The sequence below is a fragment of the Maylandia zebra genome, linkage group LG9 (assembly GCF_041146795.1).
Source record: "Maylandia zebra isolate NMK-2024a linkage group LG9, Mzebra_GT3a, whole genome shotgun sequence".
Lineage (NCBI taxonomy): Eukaryota > Metazoa > Chordata > Actinopteri > Cichliformes > Cichlidae > Maylandia > Maylandia zebra.
Window position 1 is genome coordinate 12,692,088 of NC_135175.1, and position 25,528 is coordinate 12,717,615.

General features: G+C 40.0%; 1 protein-coding gene across 3 annotated transcripts; it reads left to right on the forward strand.

Annotated features, from left to right (window-relative positions):
• The first annotated feature begins 220 nt into the window (after nucleotides 1-220).
• On the forward strand, nucleotides 221-25,068 carry LOC143420271 (protein NLRC3-like). 3 transcript variants are annotated; one of them, XM_076888041.1, is made up of 10 exons: nucleotides 221-298; nucleotides 9,137-9,274; nucleotides 9,359-9,439; nucleotides 10,058-10,127; nucleotides 11,518-11,740; nucleotides 11,871-13,668; nucleotides 14,142-14,315; nucleotides 17,136-17,309; nucleotides 21,320-21,366; nucleotides 21,539-25,067. In XM_076888041.1, the coding sequence occupies exons 2-10, from the start codon at nucleotides 9,186-9,188 to the stop codon at nucleotides 22,063-22,065; spliced, it is 3,183 nt and encodes a 1,060-aa protein (XP_076744156.1). In that variant the 5' UTR covers nucleotides 221-298; nucleotides 9,137-9,185; the 3' UTR covers nucleotides 22,066-25,067. The 3 variants fall into 3 exon arrangements, with proteins under 3 accessions (XP_076744156.1, XP_076744158.1, XP_076744157.1); XM_076888042.1 differs by lacking the exon at nucleotides 221-298 and adding an exon at nucleotides 3,738-3,781 and having other exon boundaries at nucleotides 21,539-25,068; XM_076888043.1 differs by lacking the exon at nucleotides 17,136-17,309 and having other exon boundaries at nucleotides 21,539-25,068.
• Nucleotides 25,069-25,528: the final 460 nt, after the last annotated feature.

A 25,528-nucleotide genomic window follows, 5' to 3' on the forward strand; every position in this document is an offset into this window, starting at 1 on the left:
GTTCATGTTCTAAATGTAGCAGAGCTGATCGGTGATCAGCGTGTTCACACTTGCAATCTACAACAACGTTTCATGTCTTCACACGTTAGCATGTGAACTTTACGCTGATTTAGGCTCATTTTGAGCCCGTCTGAGCAGTCAGACGGCATATTTTGAAATCAGCATATGAAGGTGTGGCTCTCTCACAGTCTTCAGGTGGAATCCCACTTCCTTGTAGGAAGCAGTTCACCTGTGTGTCCATGTTTAGTGTCCAGGTGTGGAGTGGAGCTTGTTGTTTGTGTGTGTGTTTGAAGAAACTGTAAGTTTGCTTTATTTCCTCCTTTAACAAATTTACTGTTTGTTTCTGCTCTGTAATGTTTGGATCAGATGTTCAGCTCTTACTTCAGGACAAACTTTTGATCACTCTTGTGTTTGAAGACAAATCCACATGATTAGAGATTGATCGTCAGTAACTCTGCAGTGGAACATTTGTTTCTGTGATAAACAACTTAAATGGATCTGTATGAAACTTTAGACCCATCGGACACTGTTTTTCCCTTTAACTGGAAACAATCAGATAAAATTGGTTCGTTCTTAAGAACTCAACATTCAGGTTTTACTGAAGTGACGTTGAAAAAACACAAAGTAAAGCAGCTCCAGCTCAGTTCAGGGTTACTGCAAACAAAGTTTATTTAAAGAAAATATAGAATTTTACAAACACCATTAACATTTACAGCATTTTTGAAAAATCCTGAACCTCAATATACCTTCATATGGAGGCTGTGACTTCAGTCATACATAATGTGCAGGAAAGTATTTGGACTTGTTTTGTGTTGTATTGCGGTCATGTTCACTTTAAATTTTGTGTTTTAATCAGTGGATCTGAGTTTGAGTTTTCTTCTTTTAGCGTTTGAAGGTTTTAATCCTTAATAGTTGGTCTCTCGTGTTTGCCTGTGTGTTTCCCCTTCTTGTTTATAAACACTTTGAATTTTGTTCCTTTTGAACAGTTTTCAGTCTTAATGAAGGTTTGCTTGATGTTATTTGAGTCAGTTGTCCTGGATTTGGCATTAACCTCTGCCAGCTAATGTCAATAATCTTATATCAAATACATTTATATAGTCACTCAATGGTACATTTAGATGAAATAAATAGTTGAACTGATGAATGTTAAAATTCTGTAGGTTGTTTTAAATTAAACACAAAATAACTGTTCATAGATGGCCTTTGGTGGTTTTTTGTCCCTTTGTGAATTTTATTTCTTAGATAAGACCAGAGGCCCACTGAGCCTTTTCACCTTCAGTCTGTGCTCAGCAGCCAGTACATTATTCTGTGAAAAGTCTGTCTTTTTAGAGTAGGTATACTCATGTAATGGTTAAAGCCACAACACAAGATGCAATCAGAAGCTCAAGTAATCAAAAATAAACATTACTCAGCACTGATTATCCTTCTGTATCATACACTCAGTGAATCTTAGTCTGTTGGAAATGTTCAGGACTGAAGATCAGAACCATAGATCAGCTGGTTGTGTCCAAAAGATCAGGGTTTGCTACCCACGCCTGTTCATGCTTTTCTTTAACAAGGACTAAGATTATTCATCATAACAGAATAATGGATTTAAAAACAGACGGAATTCAATGGAATAACATTTTTATACCTTGGTTAATATTCACACACACATTGTGACACACTCAAACATGAGGAAGTGTTCAGTTAAACATTCCTCTTCTGATTAAGGCATCACAGAAACTTATGGCGGACATCATACAAAGCATTTTGTTTTGTTTCTCACAAAGACAGAGGAGCAAACTGATGCTGACTTAAATGAATAGCTCAGGATCCACTACTACTCTTCTCACCTATTGTAAAATTTTATCTGGATATCTATAATATACTTCTTTGTCTGTGTCCATCAATTCATTTGATTATGTGATGTAAATAACTGATATCTGCACATGAATTTTTTTTCTATAAGTAAAGTCTAGAGTATTAATTCTGATTGTATTATAGGTGCTCTTGGTCTGTCTGCTTTATATGTATCCTCACCCATAACCAGTTAATGTTGCTAAAGGTTGTTTTTTAATCCAAATCGTGATGAAATAGAAATCACAGCCAAAGCTCCGTCTCCTCCCTTCTAGTGTGTTCAAAGCTGCTGGTTGATCATGTCTGATTTTCTGTGTCATTATAAACAAAAACAAAAGAAAAACAACGTGATTTAAACAAATAACAATATATTTTACTGACTCTCCACTGCAGTGGGTTGGGGAGATGTTGCCCTCAAGCAGCATATTCTGGACCAAAATCTGAGCAACAATGAGAAGAAAGTTGGATTAGAGAGAGAGGAGAACTGAAATTCACTAAAATAAAAACCTCTGTTATGAAGTGACCCTCCAACCATAATAGAAGTAAATAAGACTGTATTTACACAATTAAAGCAAACCTGTACTGGTCAACTAGAGCTGAAAGTCAGATTAGGCAGGTTTTATGTGAAAGGGCAGTCTAAATATTATGAATCACCAAAAAAAGAGTCTTTCACCTCTGTTTTTGAGCCCAGGTTTAAAAATGTACTTACCCCCGTAAGTAATTAAGTAACATTCTGCATTACTTTTAAGAAACCAGTAATGTGTAATACTTTACTTTCTTTTTGAGTAACCATCCTAACACAGCGTGTGAATGTTAATCTGACTGAGACTCAGTCTGAGCAGTCAGACGGCATATTTGTGGAGTGAATACATGAATGTGTGGCGTGCATACACGCACACACGCACGCACGCACGCACGCACGCACGCACGCACGCACACACACACACACACACACACACACACACACCTTGGTTGTTCGCCACATCCCCATTGAGTTCCAGATAAAGGCTCTCAGGGTCCTGTTGAACTTGTACAGTTCTAGACCTTCCACGTTCCAGAATAGTGGAGAATTGAGTCATAAGCCTCCTTGGAGTGCATCCAGGCATTGCAACGGTTAGTGAGCCTGGTCTTGCAGTCTCAGACAACTGCTCGGTCTACCAGCAGCTGGTGTTTTGCTCCTCTGGTATTCCTACCAAAAAATACTGTTTTAATGTCTGCATGAATATAAGCTTATATCTCTGTGTTTTTATTACAGGGGGGTTCACTGTACATACCAGTGCTGTTGTTGTTTAATATTATTTCTGCACAAGTTTCAACAGAGAGTTATTAGTAGTTCAGCAGCTCCTAGATCTTTTTCTATCAACAGTTTTCTGAATTCTCATCCTGATCACCATCTTTATGTAGTCCTGTTGGATTGTTCATGGGTCTCGACAAAGTTTATTAGATAAGAAAAACGACTTCCCATGATCAGTGTGTGGTCAAGTCATATGAAACTTAGAGTATAAAGTCCATCTGTCCATGCTTTTCAGAGATGCTATTTTTCAGAGTTTAAAAACTACTTCTATCACTTTGAATGACGAACATGAAAAAGAGTTTATTTGTCACTACCTACTTAGGTTGATTTTTTTACACTGAGGTACTAAATCTGAATATTTTTTTGTGAACTTGGATGATAATTATGAATTTGGAAAATATACTTTTTTTTTTTAAATTAAGAATAGAAACTGCTCAGAGGAAAAGAGAATGAAATGAGACAAGATTGAGGCCACTTTAAATCTCTAAACACAAAGTTAAACAGTCTGAAAGTCTTCTGAAATTCTGCCTCTTCCCAACTGTCATGTTTCACGTGGAGTCCTGCCTCCTTCCAGCTCACCTGTGTGTCCGTGTTTAGTGTCGAGGTGTGGAGTGGAGCTTGTTGTTCGTGTGTGTGTTTGAAGAAACTGTAAGTTTGATTTGTTTCCTCCTTTAAAAGTTTGTCTTTAGGAACTTTAGAAATACAAATGTACTTAAAGTACAATAAATCTGATATATAATCATAAAATGTGTGACCAAACAAATCCGTGATGTGTGTTAGTGTTTTCATGGCTCTGTTAAATAACATGTTGATACTGTTGATGCTTCACAACGATAAGGCGTGCTTCAAGCTAAAAACTATGCTGCATGCAATTACTAGTTTTTCTAGTTTAAACTTCAATAGAAGAATGTTTCCTTGACTGAAAACACCCATCATCATAAAGAAAATCCTTTTCTCATGAATATGATGTGAGACAGTGAAGACAGCTTCTTGTGTGTTCTGCTTTCTTGGGTTCCTCTCAATAAGCAGCTCCCTTTATGCTGCCAGTCCTTCTGTATCTAATGTCTGTTTGTGTGGCTTTATGTGGCTCCTTATCTTCAAACAGGAGTCTGTGAGAAGGAGTCTGCAGGTTGTGACAATTTTGCTCTGTTGTGTTAAACTCCCAGGACCAGAAACATGTGAGGCTCAGATCTGAAATCCAAAACCAGATCAAGTCTGTTAGTTTTTATCTGGATCTGAAAGCTTAAATCAGATTTGACAGGAGTTAGAAGTGTGTTCTCCATATCAGAGAACAGAGAGCTGCTGAACATGTTTTCATATTACAAGCTGTAGGATCTGTTGATAAAGCACTGACTTGGTCCGCCAAACACCTTCAGGGGAATGACTGTAATATTTCCCAAACATCCTGCTGAGATCTTTGTGCTGTTGTAGTTTCTAATATTTCTGCTTTCAAAGTGTACTGATGTAATATAAAAATAATAATAATTCTAATGATAAATGAGAAAATCTTTTTTTCTTCCTCAGCAGTTCATCCTTTGCTTTCATAAAGAGGATGATCTGTGTTAAATTAATTAAAATATTCCTTGGCATATTTTAAAGCATATTTTAAAGCGTCAGCGTCACTCTGAGACAGGATATTTCTAACTTTAGAGATGTTGCACAAATGGAAGAAAGCAGTCCTACATATTTGTTTAATATGTGCGTCGAAGGACATATCCTGGTCAAAAATGACTCCAAGGTTCCTCACAGTGTTACTGGAGGCCAAGGTAATGCCATCCAGAGTAAGAATCTGGTTCGATACCATATTTCTAAGATTTTCAGGGCCGAGTACAATAACCTCAGTTTTATCTGAATTAAGAAGCAGAAAGTTAGCGGCCATCCAGGTCTTTATGTCTTTAAGACATTCCTGCAGTTTAACTAATTGGTGTGTGTTATCTGGCTTCATAGATAGATAGAGCTGGGTGTCATCTGCATAGCAGTGAAAATGTATACTATGTCTTCTAATGATGTTGCCTTAAGGGAAGCATGTATAATGTAAACAGAATTGGTCCTAGCACTGAACCCTGTGGAACTCCATAATTAACCTCAGTGTGTGAAGAGGACTCTCCATTTACATGTACAAATTGGAGTCTATTAGATAGATATGATACAAACCACTGCAGCACAGTACCTGTAATACCTACAGCATGTTCTAATCGCTCTAATAGAATATTATGGTCGACAGTATCGAATGCTGCACTGAGGTCGAGCAGGACAAGCACAGAGATGAGTCCACTGTCAGAGGCCATAAGAAGATTATTTGTAACCTTCACTAAAGCTGTTTCTGTGCTGTGATGAGCTCTGAAACCTGACTGAAACTCTTCAAATAAGCCATTCCTCTGCAGATGATCTGTGTTAAGAAATAAATATATATTCTTAATGCTTATTTGCTGATTAGATTGTTTTATAAGTGGCCCAGACTTGGGTGTAAAACTAGGTCGCAGGCTGACAGGAAACTGCATGCTTTTGCAGAGAATATGAGCTGCAGGCAGAAAGTGAAACTAAGTAGAGTGTTTTATCGAAACTTAAAGTGTGCCTGACGTGTAGAGGAAGTATATTAATAGTCAGACGGGCTGCTGCTGCCCCAGACTCGGGCTGGCATCTCTGTGTGCCCGGTCTCCATATTCCGGAATATGTAAAAATAAAGATGATTTTTTTGAGCTTTGACCACTTTGAGCCCAGTCTTTCTTTGCCGTTAAGAGAATACAAAAGTACTGAATTTAATATCTATTAGCTGTTTGACAACTACTCTTTCAAGGATGTTTGATATGAAAGGAAGGTTGGAGTTTGGCCTATAATTAGCTAAGACTGCTGGGTCTTGAAGGCCTGTGGTACATAGCCGATTATTAGAGATAGGTTGATCATATTTAAGATCGAAGAATTAATTAATGGCAGGACTTCTTTGAGCAGTTTTGTAGGAATGGGATCTAAAAGACATGTTGATGGTTTGGAGGAAGTAATTATTGAAGTTAACTCAGAAAGATCAATTGGAGAAAAAGAGTCTAACTTAACATCAATGGTACTGAAAGTAGCTGTAGATAATGTTACATCTGTGAGATGATTATGGGTAATTTTTTTCTCTAATGATAAAAATTTTATTTGTGAAGAAGTTCATTACTAGTTAACGTTAAAGAGATGGTTGGCTCAAAAGAGCTCTGACTTTTTGTCAGCCTGGCTACAGTGCTGAAGAGAAACCTGGGGTTGTTCTTATTTACTCCAATCAGTGATGAATAGTAAGATGTTCTGGCTTTGCCGAGGGCTTTCTTATAAAGCAGCAAACTATTTCTCCAGGCTAAATGGTGATCCTCTAAATAAAAACACTTCAGTTTGCTTACCGGACTAATTGTTCCACAGACGATGCCATATCTCACCTGCTTCACACATCCCTGAGTCACCTGGACACTGGCAGAGGGAATTATGTTAGGATGCTGTTCGTGGACTACAGTTCAGCATTCAACACAATAATTCCCTCTAAGCTTTTCACCAAGTTGACGAATCTAGGACTCAGCTCATCACTGTGTCAGTGGATCCTCAACTTCCTCACAGACAGACCCCAATCAGTGAGGGTGGGAAAACAAGTCTCCCCCTCCATCTCACTCAGCACTGGAGCGCCTCAGGGCTGTGTTTTAAGCCCCCTGCTGTACTCACTGTACACTTATGACTGTGTAGCCACATCCAACACCACCTCCATTGTCAAGTTTGCTGACGACACTGCTGTTGTGGGTCTGATCTCCGACAACATCGAGACGGCCTACCTGGAGGAGATTAGGAACCTGGAGAACTGGTGCCAGGAGAATAACCTCCTCTTAAACATCAGCAACACTAAGGAGCTGATCGTGGACTTCACTACAAAGCAGGCGAGGAATGACAAACCCCTCATCATCAGTGGAACGCAAGTGGAGAGAGTGGACAGTTTCCGATACCTGGGTGTCCACATCACTCAGGACCTGTCATGGTCCTGTCACATCAACACCCTGGTTAAGAAAGCCCGTCAGCGTCTCTTCTTCCTCAGAAGACTTAGAGACTTCCATCTGCCACTGAAGGTGCTCAAGAACTTCTACTCCTGCACCATCGAGAGCGTCCTGACGGCAAACATCTGCACCTGGTTTGGGAACAGCACCAAGCAGGACAGACGAGATCTGCAAAGGGTGGTGCGCTCGGCAGAACGCATCATTCAATCAGAGCTCCCTGACCTGCTGTCCATCTACACCAAGCGGTGCAAGTCCAAAGCTAGGAAGATTATGATGGACCTCTCCCATCCCAACAATGGACTCTTCTCACTGTTGAGGTCTGGGAAGCGCTTCCGCTCCCTTAAGGCCAAAACAGAGAGAATGAGGAGGAGCTTCTTCGCCCAGGCTATTCGGGCCCTGAACCAGGTGTCGGACAGGACTCTCCCACACACATCACTATAAGAGTGGACTCTCACACACACATCACTATAAGAGTGGACTCTCACACACACATCACTATAAGAGTGGACTCTCACACACACATCACTATAAGAGTGGACTCTCACACACATCACATCACCACACGCACCACCACACATTTCCTATAATTTATAATCTTTATAATCTCTTTCTGCTATTTGCACATTTTTTTACTCGAAATTTCTAAGTTAATTTGTAAATTTTGTAGCAACCTGTAAATTGTATGACTAATACTGTAAAACTTTTTTCTGTCATTTAATGGTCGGGCATTGTACACCTACAAGCATTTCACCCCCATGTCATACTGTGTATGGTTGTGTGTGTGTGACAAATAAAATTTGAATTTGAATTTGAGTAGCGTTCAGGTTGCTGCTCTGTGTTGGTACAGGCAGTGGCGATCCTATCCTGTTTGGTGCCCTGGGCGAACACCCCTGGACTCTGTTAGGGTGGTGTCTGAGTGGCAGATGTTGTCCAAGATAAGGACAATCATGGATAACACCTCCCACCCACTCCATGACATACTGGCTACTCACAGGAGCACACTCAGTGAGAGACAGATTACCAAAGAGCACCACTGAACGACACAGGAAATCATTCCTGCCTGTGGCCATCTTCCTGTACAACTCTTCCATCTAACACACTGTAAACACTGCAATAGTTACATCCTTTTAACACACGCTCTTTTCTACTCTATAATATCCCTGTCAATTTTCTTAATATTTATTTATAATCACTTCTGTTAATACTTGATATTTATAATTGAGTGATCTGTATATATTAGTGCTATTTCTTAAATGTGTAAAATCTGTAACACAATGTATTGTTTGGAGTGTAGTCTGTTACTATTTTTAGAATTTCTTCTTAGAGCGACTGTAACCCACATAATTTCCTTAGGGATTAATAAAGTATTCTGAATATGATTCTGATTGTTTCAGGATACATGACCTGCCATTTTCCAATGACACATCAGCTTCCCGGTTTCTTTTGCTCATTTCTCCTCCTCCTCTTTTCTCTAAACTGAGCACCTGATGGCTTTGAACATTGGTTTTAATTTTGCACTCCAGTATGAACACAAATCCCCCAACCCGAGGATTACCACAACATAACCTAATAGACCTACACCTTAGTTCACAGATTCGCTTTGTCTAGGGTTTATGTCTGGGATTTCGCACAACCCAGGATTCAAATCATGAATACATAATGGGCTTGGATGAATGAAATGTACTCTATTTGGAAGCAGCCAGCACCCTTTCCTGTCGACAGGTTGTGTGAGAGATTTTAAATCATCAAACTGTAAATTACAAATTGTTATTGATCCCTTCACTCCTAGTGTATATTTATTTTCTTACTCTTCTTATATTTATTGTTTACTTGCACTGCTGTAACTGGAGCCTCGTCGTCTCGTCTCTCTGTATACGTTACTGTATATGGTGGAGTACGGTAAAGTATATTTTGACCTATTTTTACCGCAGCAGCTGATCGAAAGGAGGATTTCTGTTGATGTGCACATGAATGATTTGTGTTTCCTCTACAGGTGAAGGTAGAAAGTGTGTGTGAGCTGATGTGGATGTGAATTCAGCAGCATGGATCGGTGTGAGGACAGAGAGGAGGGAGTCCCTCCCTCTAAACGCACTCGGTGTGGGGAATATGAGAGCCAGACCAAAGCTCAGAGGTGAGATGACCATCTCTAACTCTCCATGACTCTTCTTCATGTCACAACTCAGCACTCACATCACTGCTCCATCTTTATTCACAGGAACCAACCTGGACCCAGCTGTGGGTCTGACAAGTCTAAAGAAGAGGGCATTAAATTCAATTCAACTTCAGCAAACACAAAGTGAAAAAACATTTAATTCAAACATAAACTAAAGCAGAAAGTAACTGCCTTATTTGGTCATCTATCTATCTATCTATCTATCTATCTATCTATCTATCTATCTATCTATCTATCTATCTATCTATCTATCTATCTATCTATCTATCTATCTATCTATCTATCTATCTATCTATCTATCTATGGACATAAGAGATAAAGATTTACATATATAAATAAAAGCAAGCAGTTGACTTGTTAATATTTTGAAATATCTGTAACTGACCAGAGGCAAAAAAAAAAAACCCCAAAAAAACATTATGGCCCATCCGACACGAAATGATCACCATTCATGCTGGATGAATTAGTGAAAATAGCGAAAAGAGCAGCCAGCTCTGTTTAAGAAAGTGGTCTTCTGTGACATTCCAGACATACAAAAAACACTGGAATCAGTGGTACTCTTCTTCCTCTCTTTGACTGCTGAGGTTCTCGGTAATATCTACAAAAAATGTCAAAATTTTATTGCAAATTCTTTTAGGATACTGAGTCTTTACTTTTTCATATTTTAATAGCCATTATCAAGTGGGAGTTTTTCTTTTTAGTTTTGTTGTATTATTCTGAGTCTTCATGATGTATCCACAGCGTGGACCAGGAAAGCTCAGAGGTTCCCAGTGGTCAGTCTGCCCAGCAGCACCTGGACTCCATATTTATGGTCTGTACATATACAAATATTACTTTTACATCTATTCTGTTCATAGAACTCATGCTGGGTTCTGGCTCAGAAGGTCGAGTGAGTTTTCCTTTGAACAGAATGTTTTGGTCAGATTTGTGCCTCCACTAAACTGCAAAAACAGTGGAAAATATCAAGTATGCCTCAGTATTTTTTTTTTTTGGGGGGGGGGGGGGGGGGGGGGGGGAGCAAACGGTACACTTTGGCAGCTGGGCAGGCCAAAAAAATAAATAAATGGAATAAAATAACATTTTATTTAGAAGCGCCTTTCAAGAATTGAGTATACCTTAGAAGCAGTTAAATAATAAAATCACAGTATGGCTAATACCACTTGAAAGAGAACATACTACATAATACTACATAGTATTGGGTAGTATTGTAGTGAATACTGCATAAAATGAATCAGAAAAGGAAAGTTTAAAAATATGTGTGTAATGTTGTGAAAGTGGTGTGAAAGAAAGTTCCAGTGCACACTCAGCTGAAAATACTGGAGGGTAATTTGAGCAGATGGGAAAATAACAGTAGCAGAGGAGGATGATGTCAGAGTACGGGAAGGAGTGGAGATGTGCTGAAGATCAGATATGGAGGTGTGACTTTATGGAGATATTTTGAAGTAAGAAGCAGAATCTAAAATCAATGTGATATTTCACAGGAAACCAGTGAAGTGGTTGAAGAGCAGTAGTAATGGGTTCGATTAATGACACAAGCAGCTGAACTTTGCACCAGCTGAAGTCTATGGAGATATTTGTGTGGTAATCTAGACAGGATAAAATTATAATAATCCATATGGAATATAACCAGAGCTTGTACAAGAATAGCAGTAGTGTTATCTGCGGGGAATGATAACTGATTTTATGTAGCTGGAAATATGATGACCAAGTAATAATACTGATAAGTATTTCAAAGTTTAGTGCTCTATCAAGAGAAACATCTCCTCATCTCCGAATAACAATGTATGGTCATTCAATGTACTATATGGATTATCTGCCACATGCTGTGGGATCATAAAAATTATACTACTGAAAAGGGCATAAAGTTATTACACTGCACGGCGCAGTAACACTGAGGTGGAAAATTTCTGGCTTCACCAGATTGGATAAAGGCTCCATAATATCCAGAATTAGCTGCAGATGTAGAGAGACGTGTTCTTAAGAACAACATGAGACATAACTTTGTGACAACATTAAAATTTAAGAGCAATATAAAGGGATAGATATATGGAAAATATTCTCAGAAACTGTGGATTTTGCCTTGCCCCTCTTCTTTTAGAGAACAAGGGTTTGAATTTCATTGAGGTTTTGTGTATGTTGAGCCTAATTAAACTGATTCCTAGAAACAGTTTTGGGGTATTTCATAAAATATTTTGTTCCAGACGTTGGAGGACCAAATAATCTCTTTTGTGAAGAACGAGCTGAAGAACATCAAGACAGGTCTGAGTCCAGATGACCTACAATGTTTTAAGAGTCAATGTGAGGATGACTTACAGAGTGTGGATGAAGAACACAGTACGAGCAGAAGAGAAGCTTTTGTGATGATTACAGTGGACTTCCTGAAGAGAATGAAGCAGAATAAGTTCGCTGAGTGTTTGCTGAGAGGTGAGAATTTTTCTCTAAATAAAAATACATTCTAAAAAAACATGCTAAAACATTGAACAATATTTCAAGTAATAGAAAAAAATACATTCAACATATGTGATGAATCATTGATTTTGTGTGTGTCACTCAGGAACCTGCACTCGGAACTTCCAGTGGCATCAACATGAATTTAAATCTAACATGAAGAAGAAGTTCCAATGGGTGTTTGAGGGGATCGCTAAAGCAGGAGACCAAACCCTTCTGAATCAGATCTACACAGAGCTCTACATCACAGAGGGACGGACTGTAGATTTCAGCGATGAACATGAGGTCAGACAGATTGAAACAACATCCAGTAAACCAGACACTCTAGAAGCAATAATCAGACAAGAAGACATCTTTAAAGACTCACGTGAAAGAAATAAACCAATCAGAACAGTGCTGACAAAGGGAGTGGCTGGCATAGGGAAAACTGTCTTAACACAGAAATACACCCTCGACTGGGCAGAAGACAAAGCCAACCAGCACATCCAGTTCATATTTCCATTCACTTTCAGAGAGCTGAATGTGCTGAAAGAGAAAAAGTTCAGCTTGGTGGAACTTGTTCATCACTTCTTTACTAAAACCAAAGAAGCAGGAATCTGCAGCTTTGAAAACTTCCAGGTTGTGTTCATCTTTGATGGTCTGGATGAGTGTCGACCTCCTCTGGACTTCCAAAAACCTACAATCCTAAATGACCCTAGAAAGCCCTCCTCAGTGGATGTGCTGCTGATAAACCTCATCAGGGGGAAACTGCTTCCCTCTGCTCGTCTCTGGATAACCACACGACCTGCAGCAGCCAATCAGATCCCTCCTGAATGTCTTGGCAGGGTAACAGAGGTCAGAGGGTTCACTGACCCACAGAAGGTGGAGTACTTCAGGAAGAGATTCACAGATAAGAAGCAGATCAGCACCATCATCTCCCACATTAAGACCTCACGAAGCCTTCACATCATGTGCCACATCCCAGTCTTCTGCTGGATCACTGCTACAGTTGTGGAGGATGTGCTGAAAACCAGAGAGGGAGGGCAGCTGCCCAAGACCCTGACTGAGATGTACATCCACTTCCTGGTGGTTCAAGCCAAAGTGAAGAAGGTCAAGTATGATCGAGGAGCTGAGACAGATCCACCCTGGAGTCCAGAGAGCAGGAAGATGATTGAGTCTCTGGGAAAACTGGCGTTTGATCAGCTGCAGAAAGGAAACCTGATTTTCTATGAATCAGACCTGATAGAGTGTGGCATCGATATCAGAGCAGCCTCTGTGTACTCAGGAGTGTTCACACAAATCTTTAAAGAGGTGAGAGGACTTTACCAGGACAAGGTGTTCTGCTTCATCCATCTGAGTGTTCAGGAGTTTCTGGCTGCTCTTCATGTCCATCTGACCATCATCAACTCTGGAGTCAATCTGCTGGTAGAACAAGTAATTACATCCCAGATGTCTGAAAGAAGAGAAGAATCTGCAGGGAGACACTTCTACCAGAGTGCTGTGGACAAGGCCTTGCAGAGTCCAAATGGACACCTGGACTTGTTTCTCCGCTTCCTCCTGGGTCTTTCATTGCAGACCAATCAGACTCTCCTACGAGGCCTTCTGACAGAGACACAAAGTAACAAACAGGAAACAGTTCAGTACATCAAGAAGAAGCTCAGTGAGAATCTGTCTGCCGAGAAAAGCATCAATCTGTTCCACTGTTTGAATGAACTGAGTGATTGTTCTCTAGTGGAAGAGATCCAACAGTCGCTGAGATCAGGAAGACTTTCCCAAAATAAACTTTCTCCTGCTCAGTGGTCAGCTCTGGTCTTCATCTTACTGTCATCAGAAAAAGATCTGGATGTGTTTGACCTGAAGAAATACGCTTCAGAGGAGGCTCTTCTGAGACTGCTGCCAGTGGTCAAAGTCTCCAACAAAGCTCTGTATGTATGCATCTATATATACACATTGAAATGTTTATGCAAGTACGGTTTATAGCAACAGAAAGTCTTAGCATGTCTAAAACATTTGTGTATTTAACCTTTATCAAAGTGGACCCAGAGTTTTTCTTTAACTCTTCAAAAACTAATATAAATAAAAGAAAAAAATTCCTGGAAAGAGCTAAGGCAACTTCTTTTTTAACAGAGGATGAATGGTGTGTTCATCAAGGTTCAGTATGTGATAATTAAGGATTATTTTGAACTGTATCTAGCAACAGCAATCACTCCTACTCTAATTAGGAAAGTATAGATGCCTGTGTCAGTGGGTATTGATCTGTAATCACTAAAAGTACTAGATCTCCACTTGCTTAACAGATACAGTGGTGTAACTGTGATATTTTGAAGCAAATTCTGTTTTCTTTCTTTTTTCCAAGTTGAAAATAAGTTATTTAATTTGATCACAAATATAATTTCAGACTGTCTGGCTGTAACCTCACAGAGAGAAGCTGTGAAGCTCTGTGCTCAGTTCTCAGCTCCCTGTCTTCTAGTTTGGGAGAACTAGACCTGAGTAACAATGACCTGCGTGACTCAGGAGTAAAGCTTCTATCTGCTGGATTGAAGAGTCCAAGCTGTTCACTGAAAACTCTCAGGTAAGAATTAAAGCTTTTTTCATTAATTTATGTTTATAATCTGGATTATATTATTGATCAAAGAAAAACATTGTTAAATTGACCTATTATTCATATTTATATTAATTGGTAAATGGTAAATGGCCTGTATTTGTATAGCGCTTTACTCAGTCCCTAAGGCCCCCAAAGCGCTTTACACATTCAGTCATTCACCCATTCACACACACATTAACACACTGGTGATGGCAAGCTACATTGTAGCCACAGCTGCCCTGGGGCGCACTGACAGAGGCGAGGCTGCCGGACACTGGCGCCACCGGGCCCTCTGACCACCACCAGTAGGCAACGGGTGAAGTGTCTTGCCCAACGACACAACGACCAAGACTCTTAGCCTCTGATTTACAAATTTTATTTATTCATCTTCACATCATTTTTTTTAAATCATGGACTATGAACCTGTGTGTATAACATGCTTGTATAACAGAACATTTCATTACTGTAAACTTAATGTTTTTAACACAAGAAATAAAAGCATAACCTGTGTATTGACAAAACCTTAGGGCAGTGAAAAAAGAAATCAACAGCACCTATCAATTGTAAAAATGGATAAAATAAATAAAAAAAAACATTCAATAACACAAACAAATTGCTCTGAAAGGTAAAAAATTGCACAATATAAGGCACTAAATATAACAAAGGAAACATTTTCTATATCTGATCCTGTGGCAATGAAGTTGAAACAGATAAAGTGCTCTTTTGTCTTTTGCAGAATTTAGTCCGGTTTATCAATTTCCGATACATAGCCATTAACCATAACCGATGACCTCTGTGTCTTTATATAGGAATCTATGCGTATCAATTGGTTACTCCTTTCAACCTTTGTGTCCCACCTTGAGAATCTATATGTTTTTGCCTCAGATAAATTGGGGCCGCAAAGCAATTTTTAATAGCAAGATTTAATAACATATGTGCTGTAATCTTTGCTTTCATTGTGTTAATGTATTACTTCCTGTTACAACACAATGTGGTGTTTTTTGCTTAAACCTTTCAGTGCAATAATTGCAAACTTTTACATATTGACTTATTTTATACTGTGATCTACATCTGCTTTTGAAAGCACACTTTCATTTGAACCACCAGCAAATTAAATTCGTAGTATGTCAGTAGCAGTATGGTCTGTGGTTCTCCAGCTGTGTCACCACCACTTTCCTGCTCAGTGTCAAATGTTTAGTTATTCATCTGTCTCTTCAACACTAAAGGTACTTCACTGTTCTGAAAATATTCATGCTAAAATTGAAAAGATTTTTTTCTCAGGGTGATGCTGAAAAAACAGTTTGAGCATTTGTTACTTTGAGGTTTGACTTTGACTGTAATCATTATCTTCTAAATGCTCCCACAGAAGTTTTCAGTTGCTCCAAAATGCTGCAGTGAGATTACAGAGACAGAGGCATTGAAAAAGAGATCGTACCTCTCCCATAATAGCTTCTATTACCCCATTTTCTGGACTATAAGGCACACTGTCACTGAATGGGTCTGTTTTCATAAATAAGGTGCACCGGATCATAAGGCACAACAACAAGTTGTGCCTTATAACAAACTTTATTTGTCACATACACAATCACACAACATGAGTGTTGCATGCTTGTGTCTGAGCTGCGAACAGGCTGCAGATGTAGCCACACTCTTCCCGGGCTTAGTTAAAACAGCTGTGCAAACGTGACACCGGTGATAGTTTGATCGGAACGTCAGGGAAAAGCCTGCGGGATGCGACCCAAAGGCCCATCCCGAGAGCAGAGAAACTGCCCCACACTGTCTGCAGACACAGGAGGTGGCTGAAAGTCAGGGGGCAGAGGGAGGGAAAGCCCTGAGAGCAGCCACTGGGTCCTCAAAGGCCTCCAGCTGATCCCCAGGGCCCGAAGCTGGGACATCAGGAGCAGAAGTGTAGCTCACCACTGACTGGGACCCCGGCTGGCCGCGCAAACCCATGACACGCGGGCAATACACTAGATAGGGAGAGGATGGTGGAGGATGGAGAACTGTCACCCGCTGGCTGAGGTTTCAGACACAGTGAGTTCGGACTGGCTCGTTAACCGGCGAACCACGGGCAACACACCAGGGGACACAGCCTGCAACAGCAGGTTGAGCAAGGGATGTGACCCGAAGGTCCGTGCTGAGAGCCAAGCAGCCACTCCGCACCGTCCTTGGACAGAGGAACAGCAAGAGTGAACTCGTGAACGAGACACCTGTAGGCTGCCAGGAAGTTTAGCTCACTGAGTGAGCCCCTGAGTGGCTGCGTAAACCTGCAGTTTCCTTTTAAATTCAGAGTTTATAAAAATCCTTTTCTCATGATTTCCCGAATGATCAGGCCATAAAGAAACAATAATACCACATTTACTTTTGCAGGTTAAAATTGTGGTTCTTAGTGTTTCCAAAAAGTAGAATTAGATAATTAAACTTGAAACAATAGTGTTAAATGGACTAACTTTTATATAGCGCTTTATACAGCATCCCACATTCACCCAAGCACTGTTTTCCAACTAAAATTCATACTCTGATGGATGCAAATGGGGGTTAGTATCTTGCCGAAGGATATTTGGCATGCAGACTGGGGGAGCCAGGGACCGAACCACCAACCTTCCAATCAGCAGATGACCTGCTATACCTCCTGAGCTATAGCCACCCACTTGATAATCTGACTACATAACAAGTCTTATCTAGTCAAATGGATAGATGGCCCTGTATTTGGAGATAAGAAAAACAAATAAAACAATCCTTACGTGCAGTATTCACAGATGGATTGTTTTTTTCTTTTTTTGTTTGTTTACTTTTGTCTGTCTACAGTCTATCAGGCTGTCTGATTACAGAGGAAGGCTGTACTTCTCTGGCTTCAGCTCTGAACTCCAACCCCTCCCATCTGAGAGAGCTGGACCTGAGCTACAATCATCCAGGCGACTCAGGAGTGGAGCTCCTTTCGTCTCAACTGAAGGATCCACGCTGGAGACTGGACACTCTCAGGTATGGGAATAGTATCTGATAGAGGAGGAAGAGTTGAAAACATTTTCTTTAAATAATTAAATTTTTTAATTTGTGTTTGTTTCATGCAGATGTGACATAAACAAACACACAACAAACTTCTATCTATATTTAATTATTTAACTATAATTATTTACAGCTGTGGCTCAATAATTTGTTGAAACCACTTTGGCAGCAATTACAGCCTCAAGTCTGTTTGGGACAAATAATCAATTTCTGTGCTTTTGCCTCTTTTTAAACTTTGTTTTGAGAAATACAGCATACAAAGTAGAGTACGAAATCCCATGAAAATGGAAAGATACTTAAACACAAAAATCTGACAAAACAGAGCTGGTAAAGAAAATATGAGAGGTTTAAATGTGGCTGCGTGTAGTCAATGTGAGGGTACTCATTTATGTTCAGTCCACAATTAACGCATTTGAGCAGAGGAAAACGTGGGGATTAAAATGATGATAAGAGAAAAACAACAATAAATTATTATTATGTTGTGGTCAGTAATGTATTACACAGTAATTGTCCATTTCCTTAAAATAATGCAGTACATTGGTCTTTCAAAAAATGCAGACCAAACTGCAGTTGTTTGTATTCACTTACACAGCATGTCTGTACAATTTACTGGAGTCATCAAAAACAGCAGACAGCAGTCATATCTCAAGTCTAATAACAGAAGACGGGAAGCTGTTTTGATCCTTAATGACTGTGTCAGTCGTTATAACTTACAACACACAAGGTCAATGTAGACCTCATACTAGCAAATTAGACTAGCACCAACAGGGAGTGCAGAATTATTAGGCAAGTTGTATTTTTGAAGAATAATTTTATTATTGAACAACAACCATGTTCTCAATGAACCCAAAAAACTCATTAATATCAAAGCTGAATGTTTTTGGAAGTCGTTTGTAGTTTGTTTTTAGTTTTAGCTATTTTAGGGGGATATCTGTGTGTGCAGGTGACTATTACTGTGCATAATTATTAGGCAACTTAACAAAAAACAAATATATACCCATTTCAATTATTTATTTTTACCAGTGAAACCAATATAACATCTCCACATTCACAAATATACATTTCTGACATTCAAAAACAAAACAAAAACAAATCAGCGACCAATATAGCCACCTTTCTTTGCAAGGACACTCAAAAGCCTGCCATCCATGGATTCTGTCAGTGTTTTGATCTGTTCACCATCAACATTGCGTGCAGCAGCAACCACAGCCTCCCAGACACTGTTCAGAGAGGTGTACTGTTTTCTCTCCTTGTAAATCTCACATTTGATGATGGACCACAGGTTCTCAATGGGGTTCAGATCAGGTGAACAAGGAGGCCATGTCATTAGTTTTTCTTCTTTTATACCCTTTCTTGCCAGCCACGCTGTGGAGTACTTGGACGCGTGTGATGGAGCATTGTCCTGCATGAAAATCATGTTTTTCTTGAAGGATGCAGACTTCTTCCTGTACCACTGCTTGAAGAAGGTGTCTTCCAGAAACTGGCAGTAGGACTGGGAGTTGAGCTTGACTCCATCCTCAACCCGAAAAGGCCCCACAAGCTCATCTTTGATGATACCAGCCCAAACCAGTACTCCACCTCCACCTTGCTGGCGTCTGAGTCGGACTGGAGCTCTCTGCCCTTTACCAATCCAGCCACGGGCCCATCCATCTGGCCCATCAAGACTCACTCTCATTTCATCAGTCCATAAAACCTTAGAAAAACCAGTCTTGAGATATTTCTTGGCCCAGTCTTGACGTTTCAGCTTGTGTGTCTTGTTCAGTGGTGGTCGTTTTTCAGCCTTTCTTACCTTGGCCATGTCCCTGAGTATTGCACACCTTGTGCTTTTGGGCACTCCAGTGATGTTGCAGCTCTGAAATATGGCCAAACTGGTGGCAAGTGGCATCTTGGCAGCTGCACGCTTGACTTTTCTCAGTTCATGGGCAGTTATTTTGCGCCTTGGTTTTTCCACATGCTTCTTGCCACCCTGTTGACTATTTTGAATCAAACGCTTGATTGTTCGATGATCACGCTTCAGAAGCTTTGCAATTTTGAGACTGCTGCATCCCTCTGCAAGATATCTCACTATTTTTGACTTTTCTGAGCCTGTCAAGTCCTTCTTTTGACCCATTTTGCCAAAGGAAAGGACGTTGCCTAATAATTATGAACACCTGATATAGGGTGTTGATGTCATTAGACCACACCCCTTCTCATTACAGAGATGCACATCACCTAATATGCTTAATTGGTAGTAGGCTTTCGAGCCTATACAGCTTGGAGTAAGACAACATGCATGAAGAGGATGATGTGGACAAAATACTCATTTGCCTAATAATTCCGAACTCCCTGTATAGTACAAATAACACCATCTATTACTGTGTCTGAATGTGTGGTATTGGCACTGCCAGTTTAGGCCTAAAGAGATATGAGTTTTAAAAAAAGACCACCTAATTTAAATGTATTCATTACATGCTTGTTAAAAGCTAACTTCTATAAGCACAATAACCAGATGAAACATATGGCAGTGTTTATATGTAACATAGGCAACCTTAAAATGTTTCGTATGATTCAACTGTGGGATTTAACTGAATTCTTTAGAAGGACAGGCTAAATTACTTTATTTTCAACTTTAAGGCCAACCTAGATTTTAACTATTTAACAGGCCACTAATCTAGTTTATCGCTTTGCGCTTTCACAACCAAACATGTATCTAAACACATTGTTTTAATAAAAAAATACTATTGATATTATTATTATTACTGTTATTTAACATGTAATTAAACAGAAATGTTCATTAAATATAAAAGCAGTTTGCTTATGTTGTTAAAGAAAGGCTAGATTTGACATTAAGAGATGTTCAAAGGCAACAAAAAAAAGCCTTAAAAGAAATACGGGGTTTAACAATATGTAACGTTATAAAGGTTCATAAGGGTGAAGCTTTTCCAGGTTTGCTCATCATATTTCAGAAAAAAAACCCTGTGCACCATGAACATGCGGACTGATCTATGCCAGAGAGGAGGAAAGCAGTGACATGGAATTTTCAAACCATATTGTTTTGTCCTTCCGCACTGAGAAGCAAAATTTCCATCTTACTTAGTTTTTCTAATTTAAGACAACTCAAATAAACTGGGTTGATCGACTTTTTGGATGAAAAGTACTGGTAACCTACTTAAACTGAGTTCTAATAACAAGTTGATAAAAACTGAGTTCAGTCTACTTAACAGAAAATTTAAAGATGCTGACACACACAGACGCAGCGGCTCACTGCTCCTCACATTCGGTGCTTTGTTTTTTACTTTTTCCATGTGTATATGTGTGGGTGTATGCGTTTTCTATTACTATACATCAAGTGGAGTCCACTTACAGTCGACCTTTTGAGTTTACACTGTGCAAGGAACATTATGTCGGACTATCACCACTTCCATGGCATTCCGGAGGACATACTAAGAACTCCAGGGTCTCCATGGTTGGTTCTTCCCAGCGGTAAGCCAATGAGGAAACATAAACAAAGGAGGCAAAAGCGTGGCTGCACTAGCAAAGCTAAAGAAACAACCATTTAAGCCACCGTTTCCGAGTATCTTCCTCTTCAACGTCAGGTCCATAACCAACAAAAATGACAAACTGAGATTACAAACTGCAGTCAACAAGTATGTACAGGACAGCAGCATTGTACTATTCACAGAGACTTGGCTGCAGCCATCAATTACGGTATTTACCAATACCTTATCCGTAGATTAATTCCAAACAGCTCTCATGTTTCCTCATTTTTCCAATCTCCTAACATGGGGACGTGTTGGGTGCCCGGAAGCCTAACATATTGACAATTTTTCACCTAGAATAAAATGTTATGCTTTGGGAGGGAGAACCTGTTGGGACTGAAGTGTATTTGTGAAACTGTTGGACTGTTCCATTATCAGTGTCTAACATTATGTGTATGACAGCGATGTAATGTCCATGTGTGCATGCTGAAAGAGACTGTGCTGGTCTGACCCCCCTCCTCCTTTCAGGGTGGAGCCTGCTGGAGTCCAGTGGTTGAGACCAGGTCTGAGGAAGTGTAAGTGTGTTTTTAATGTGATCCATGAAAACAAAGCAGCACACATTCAACCATCTTCAAACTGTCACATCACTCATTCACATCTCTGATGTCAGGAGGCATCAAAGTGTCAATCAGTGAACAGATGATGGATCAATAACTGCAGCTGGATTGTGTTTGTTCTCTCCACCAGATTCCTGTCAACCCACAATTGACACAAACACAGTACACAGAAACCTCAAACTGTCTGACAACAACAGGAAGGTGACACATGTGCATGAGGTTCAGTCGTATCCTGATCATGAAGACAGATTTGATGTTCATCAGCTGCTGTGTAGAGATGATCTGACTGGTCGTTGTTACTGGGAGGTCGAGTGGAAAGGAGAGGTTTGGATGACAGTGAGTTACAGAAGAATAAGAAGGAAAGGTGTCAGCAGTGATTGTTATTTTGGAGAGAATGATCATTCCTGGAGGTTGTATTGCTCTGATGCTGGTCCTATTTATGTTTGTCACGATACCAAATTCGTATCCACCACCACCACCTCCTCCTCCGTCTCTAACAGAGTAGCAGTGTACGTGGACTTTCCTGCTGGCACTCTGTCCTTCTACAGAGTCTCCTCTGACACTCTGATCCATCTCCACACCTTCAACACCACATTCACTGAACCTCTTTATCCTGGATTAAAAGTCTTTATGGGTGCCTCAGTGTGTCTGTGCTGAGTTGAGTGTAAAGAGTGTCCTCCTGTTAGAGAAACACTGACTGTTGAACAGATAGTTCAGTCTGTACATGTCTGTCTCTTTCACTCAGAAACACGTTTTCAGATTCATGGATTCAGTTGATGTTTTAAACTGTTGATTGATGATGTGACTGATTCCTTGTAAATTTCTTCATCTTCAGGCCTGAAGCTCAGTTCACAACCAGCTCCTCTGCATTTTCATCAAGCCTGAGCTCCTTAAAATGAATCCAAATGTTTGATTTCTCTTTCTTAATGGGATTTTTCCAAAGTCTCCACATGCTCTTACTGTTTCACTCATTGTTGGAAGCTCATAATTTGAAAATGTTTCAGCCATATAAGCTGAAAATATTGGCCCAATAGTTTTAAATGCAGTTATAACCAGAATATGATTGTTTTGAGGGATCATAATGCATATGGCTTATCTAATAAACAGCAAAGGCTTCAATCCTGATTTGAAAGTAGTCTTGTGTTTTTCAATGTTGAACAAGAACATGGTGCAGGATGTTGGTACCAGCTTGGTTATCAAACACATGAAAAATGTAAATATGTGTGTATGGCACTGCATATGTTGTGTATCACTTTAGTTTGTATGAAATATGAAAACTATCACAAAGTGTCCTGGTGAAATATCTGCTGAAATTTCTGACAGACATTCGATTTATTGTTTTTTTGTTTTTCAATTTGATAAAATGCTGCATGAAAAGCAAAGAGGAAGTGATGACAGATGTGTTTATGTCCACAAAGCAGAATGAGCTCTGTTGCTGACAATAAGTGATGTACAAACAGAGTGAGCATTTCTGAGGCCTTGGAAAGAAAAGAGAAGCACAATCACTGATTGTGAGCTCACCAACACACAAATTTACACTTCGTTTGTCTTCACAGAGAAAAACACACTTCTTGCTGCTGATGTTTCACAATAAAAGCCACGATAAGAAACAGAAAAGCTGTAAAAACATTTGATTGAATTGGGGGAAATGTCTGAATCTATCTAGTATTAAACTAAGAGTGTATAACTTGTATAAAGAGTATTTAGCGAATGTGAGGTTTCCATGGTAATGAAGCACCTTCATCACAGTGAAAACACACAGTTATAGCTGAAGTTACGTGGCTGAGCGTCCAATCCTGCTTCACTGACAGGCTTCTGGACTGTTTCAGAGAAACTATCAGGATCACTGCCCTTCAGTGGTCACTGTCAGTAACCACTACTCTTCACATACAATAATACTGGCATTAGGACACATTCACTGCAGTGTTTCAGCACTAATCAGCGCCATCAGATCTGATATTTTATCTAATCGCGATATGTTTGTAAACACATCTGATGGCTCGATTGTACCTGAGGAGACACTGGACAGCTTTGTCCTGGTTAATGCTGAGAACCTTCAGAAAGTTTTCTCCACAGTGAGACCCACCACATGTCTTTTAGATCCAATCCCTTCTTCACTCTTTAAAACACTTTATGGATTTTTTGAGGCTGAGCTTTTATACATGATGAATTGCTCTCTTCAGTTGGGTGTCTTCCCTGCTGCCTTTAAAACGGCAGTGGTGAGGCCCCTTCTGAAGAAGAGCAATTTGGATTGTAATGATTTTAATAACTACAGACCTGTATCCAACTTACCATTTTTAAGTAAAATCTTAGAAAAACTTGTTTTTACTCAGATTAATGATTTTCTAAATGATAGACAGATCCTGGAGATATTCCAGTCTGGATTTAGGGTGAACCACAGCACAGAGACTGCTCTCCTAAAGGTTTTAAATGATCTGAGATGTAACTGGGACTCCCAAAAGCTCTCAGTCCTGGTGCTACTGGATCTAAGCGCAGCCTTTGATACAGTAGACCACGCTATTCTTTTAAACAGACTGAAACACATGGTGGGCCTCTCTGGTGCTGTACATAACTGGTTCACTTCCTATCTCTCTGACAGAACTTTTATGGTGAGTATGGATACATGCTCCTCTAAGATCCATAAAATGACATGTGGTGTGCCTCAAGGGTCGGTTTTAGGCCCTGTACTTTTTAATTTGTATATGCTCCCTCTCGGCAGTGTCATCAGGAGGCATGGAGTGAACTTCCACAGTTACGCTGATGACACGCAGCTGTACATCTCCGTGTCTCCTGATGACACCAGACCAATGGATGCCCTTTTTAACTGTATCTTAGATATAAGATCTTGGATGGCAGAAAACTTTTTACAGCTTAACCAGGACAAAACTGAAGTTTTAATCATCGGTCCTGAGGCTCAGAGAGAGAAACTCTTGTCTAAATTACAGGCATTTTCACTATGTCCTTCGCTACAAGTGAAAAACCTGGGTGTTATTTTTGACTCTGAGCTTGGTTTTATCCCACATGTTAAACATGTAACCAAAATTGGATTTTATCATCTAAAAAATATAGCCAGAGTCCGCCCTATTCTCTCTCAGGCCAACACGGAGATGCTGATGCATGCTTTTATTACCAGTCGCATTGATTACTGTAATGCCCTGCTCTCTGGTCTTCCTAAGAAGAATATTTCAACTTTACAACTTTTGCAAAACTCGGCAGCTCGTGTGCTGACGAAGACCAGAGGGCGGGCCCACATTACACCGGTTTTAGAATCGCTGCATTGGCTCCCCGTGTGTTTCAGGATCGATTTTAAAGTTCTTTTATTGGTTTTTAAATGTCTTAATGGTCTTGGGCCTTCTTATCTCTCAGATCTGCTTTTACCATACGAACCCTCGCGGACCCTGAGGTCCTCTGGTACTGGCCTTTTAATCGTTCCTAAAGTCAGGACACATACTCACGGAGAGGCAGCTTTTCAGTGGTATGGTCCTCGTCTGTGGAACAGCCTGCCGGAGGAGCTCAGGGCCGCAGAGAACGTACATGTTTTTAAGAACAGGCTCAAGACCCACCTTTTTAATTTAGCTTTTACTTAGCGTTTATTTATTTTATGCTTATTTATTCTATCCTGTTATTCTATTATTAATTTAGACTTTACCTAATATTTATTGATTTTATTCTTATTCATTTTTTTAATCTTCTTACTCTATTTATATTTATATTTATATTGTATCCTGTTCTTATTTATTTTATCATTTTACCCTGTATATATCCTATTGTGTCATATCTCCAGTGTTTCCTCAGAGGGCGCTCTCTGCACCGGGGCTGTGATCGACTGTGGCTGCTGGGTCTCTGGGGGTCCTCTCAGCCTGGCTGGGGGGCTCCTTTGCCTCCCTCCTGCTGTGTGCCCAGCCTGGAGGCTGCGGTCTGTGACCGGCTCCCGGTGCAGACGGCTCCCTGTTATAGTGTTTCCTCACTTGGCTCATGCGAGCCCAGCCCAATTTTTACTCTTTAAGTGTGCGCGTGTGTGTATGTGTGTGTGTATGTGTGTGTGTGTGTGTGTGTGTGTGTGGGGGGGGGATATGTGTGTATTCACATCATTTATGTTAATGAGAGTGTGGGGAGTGAG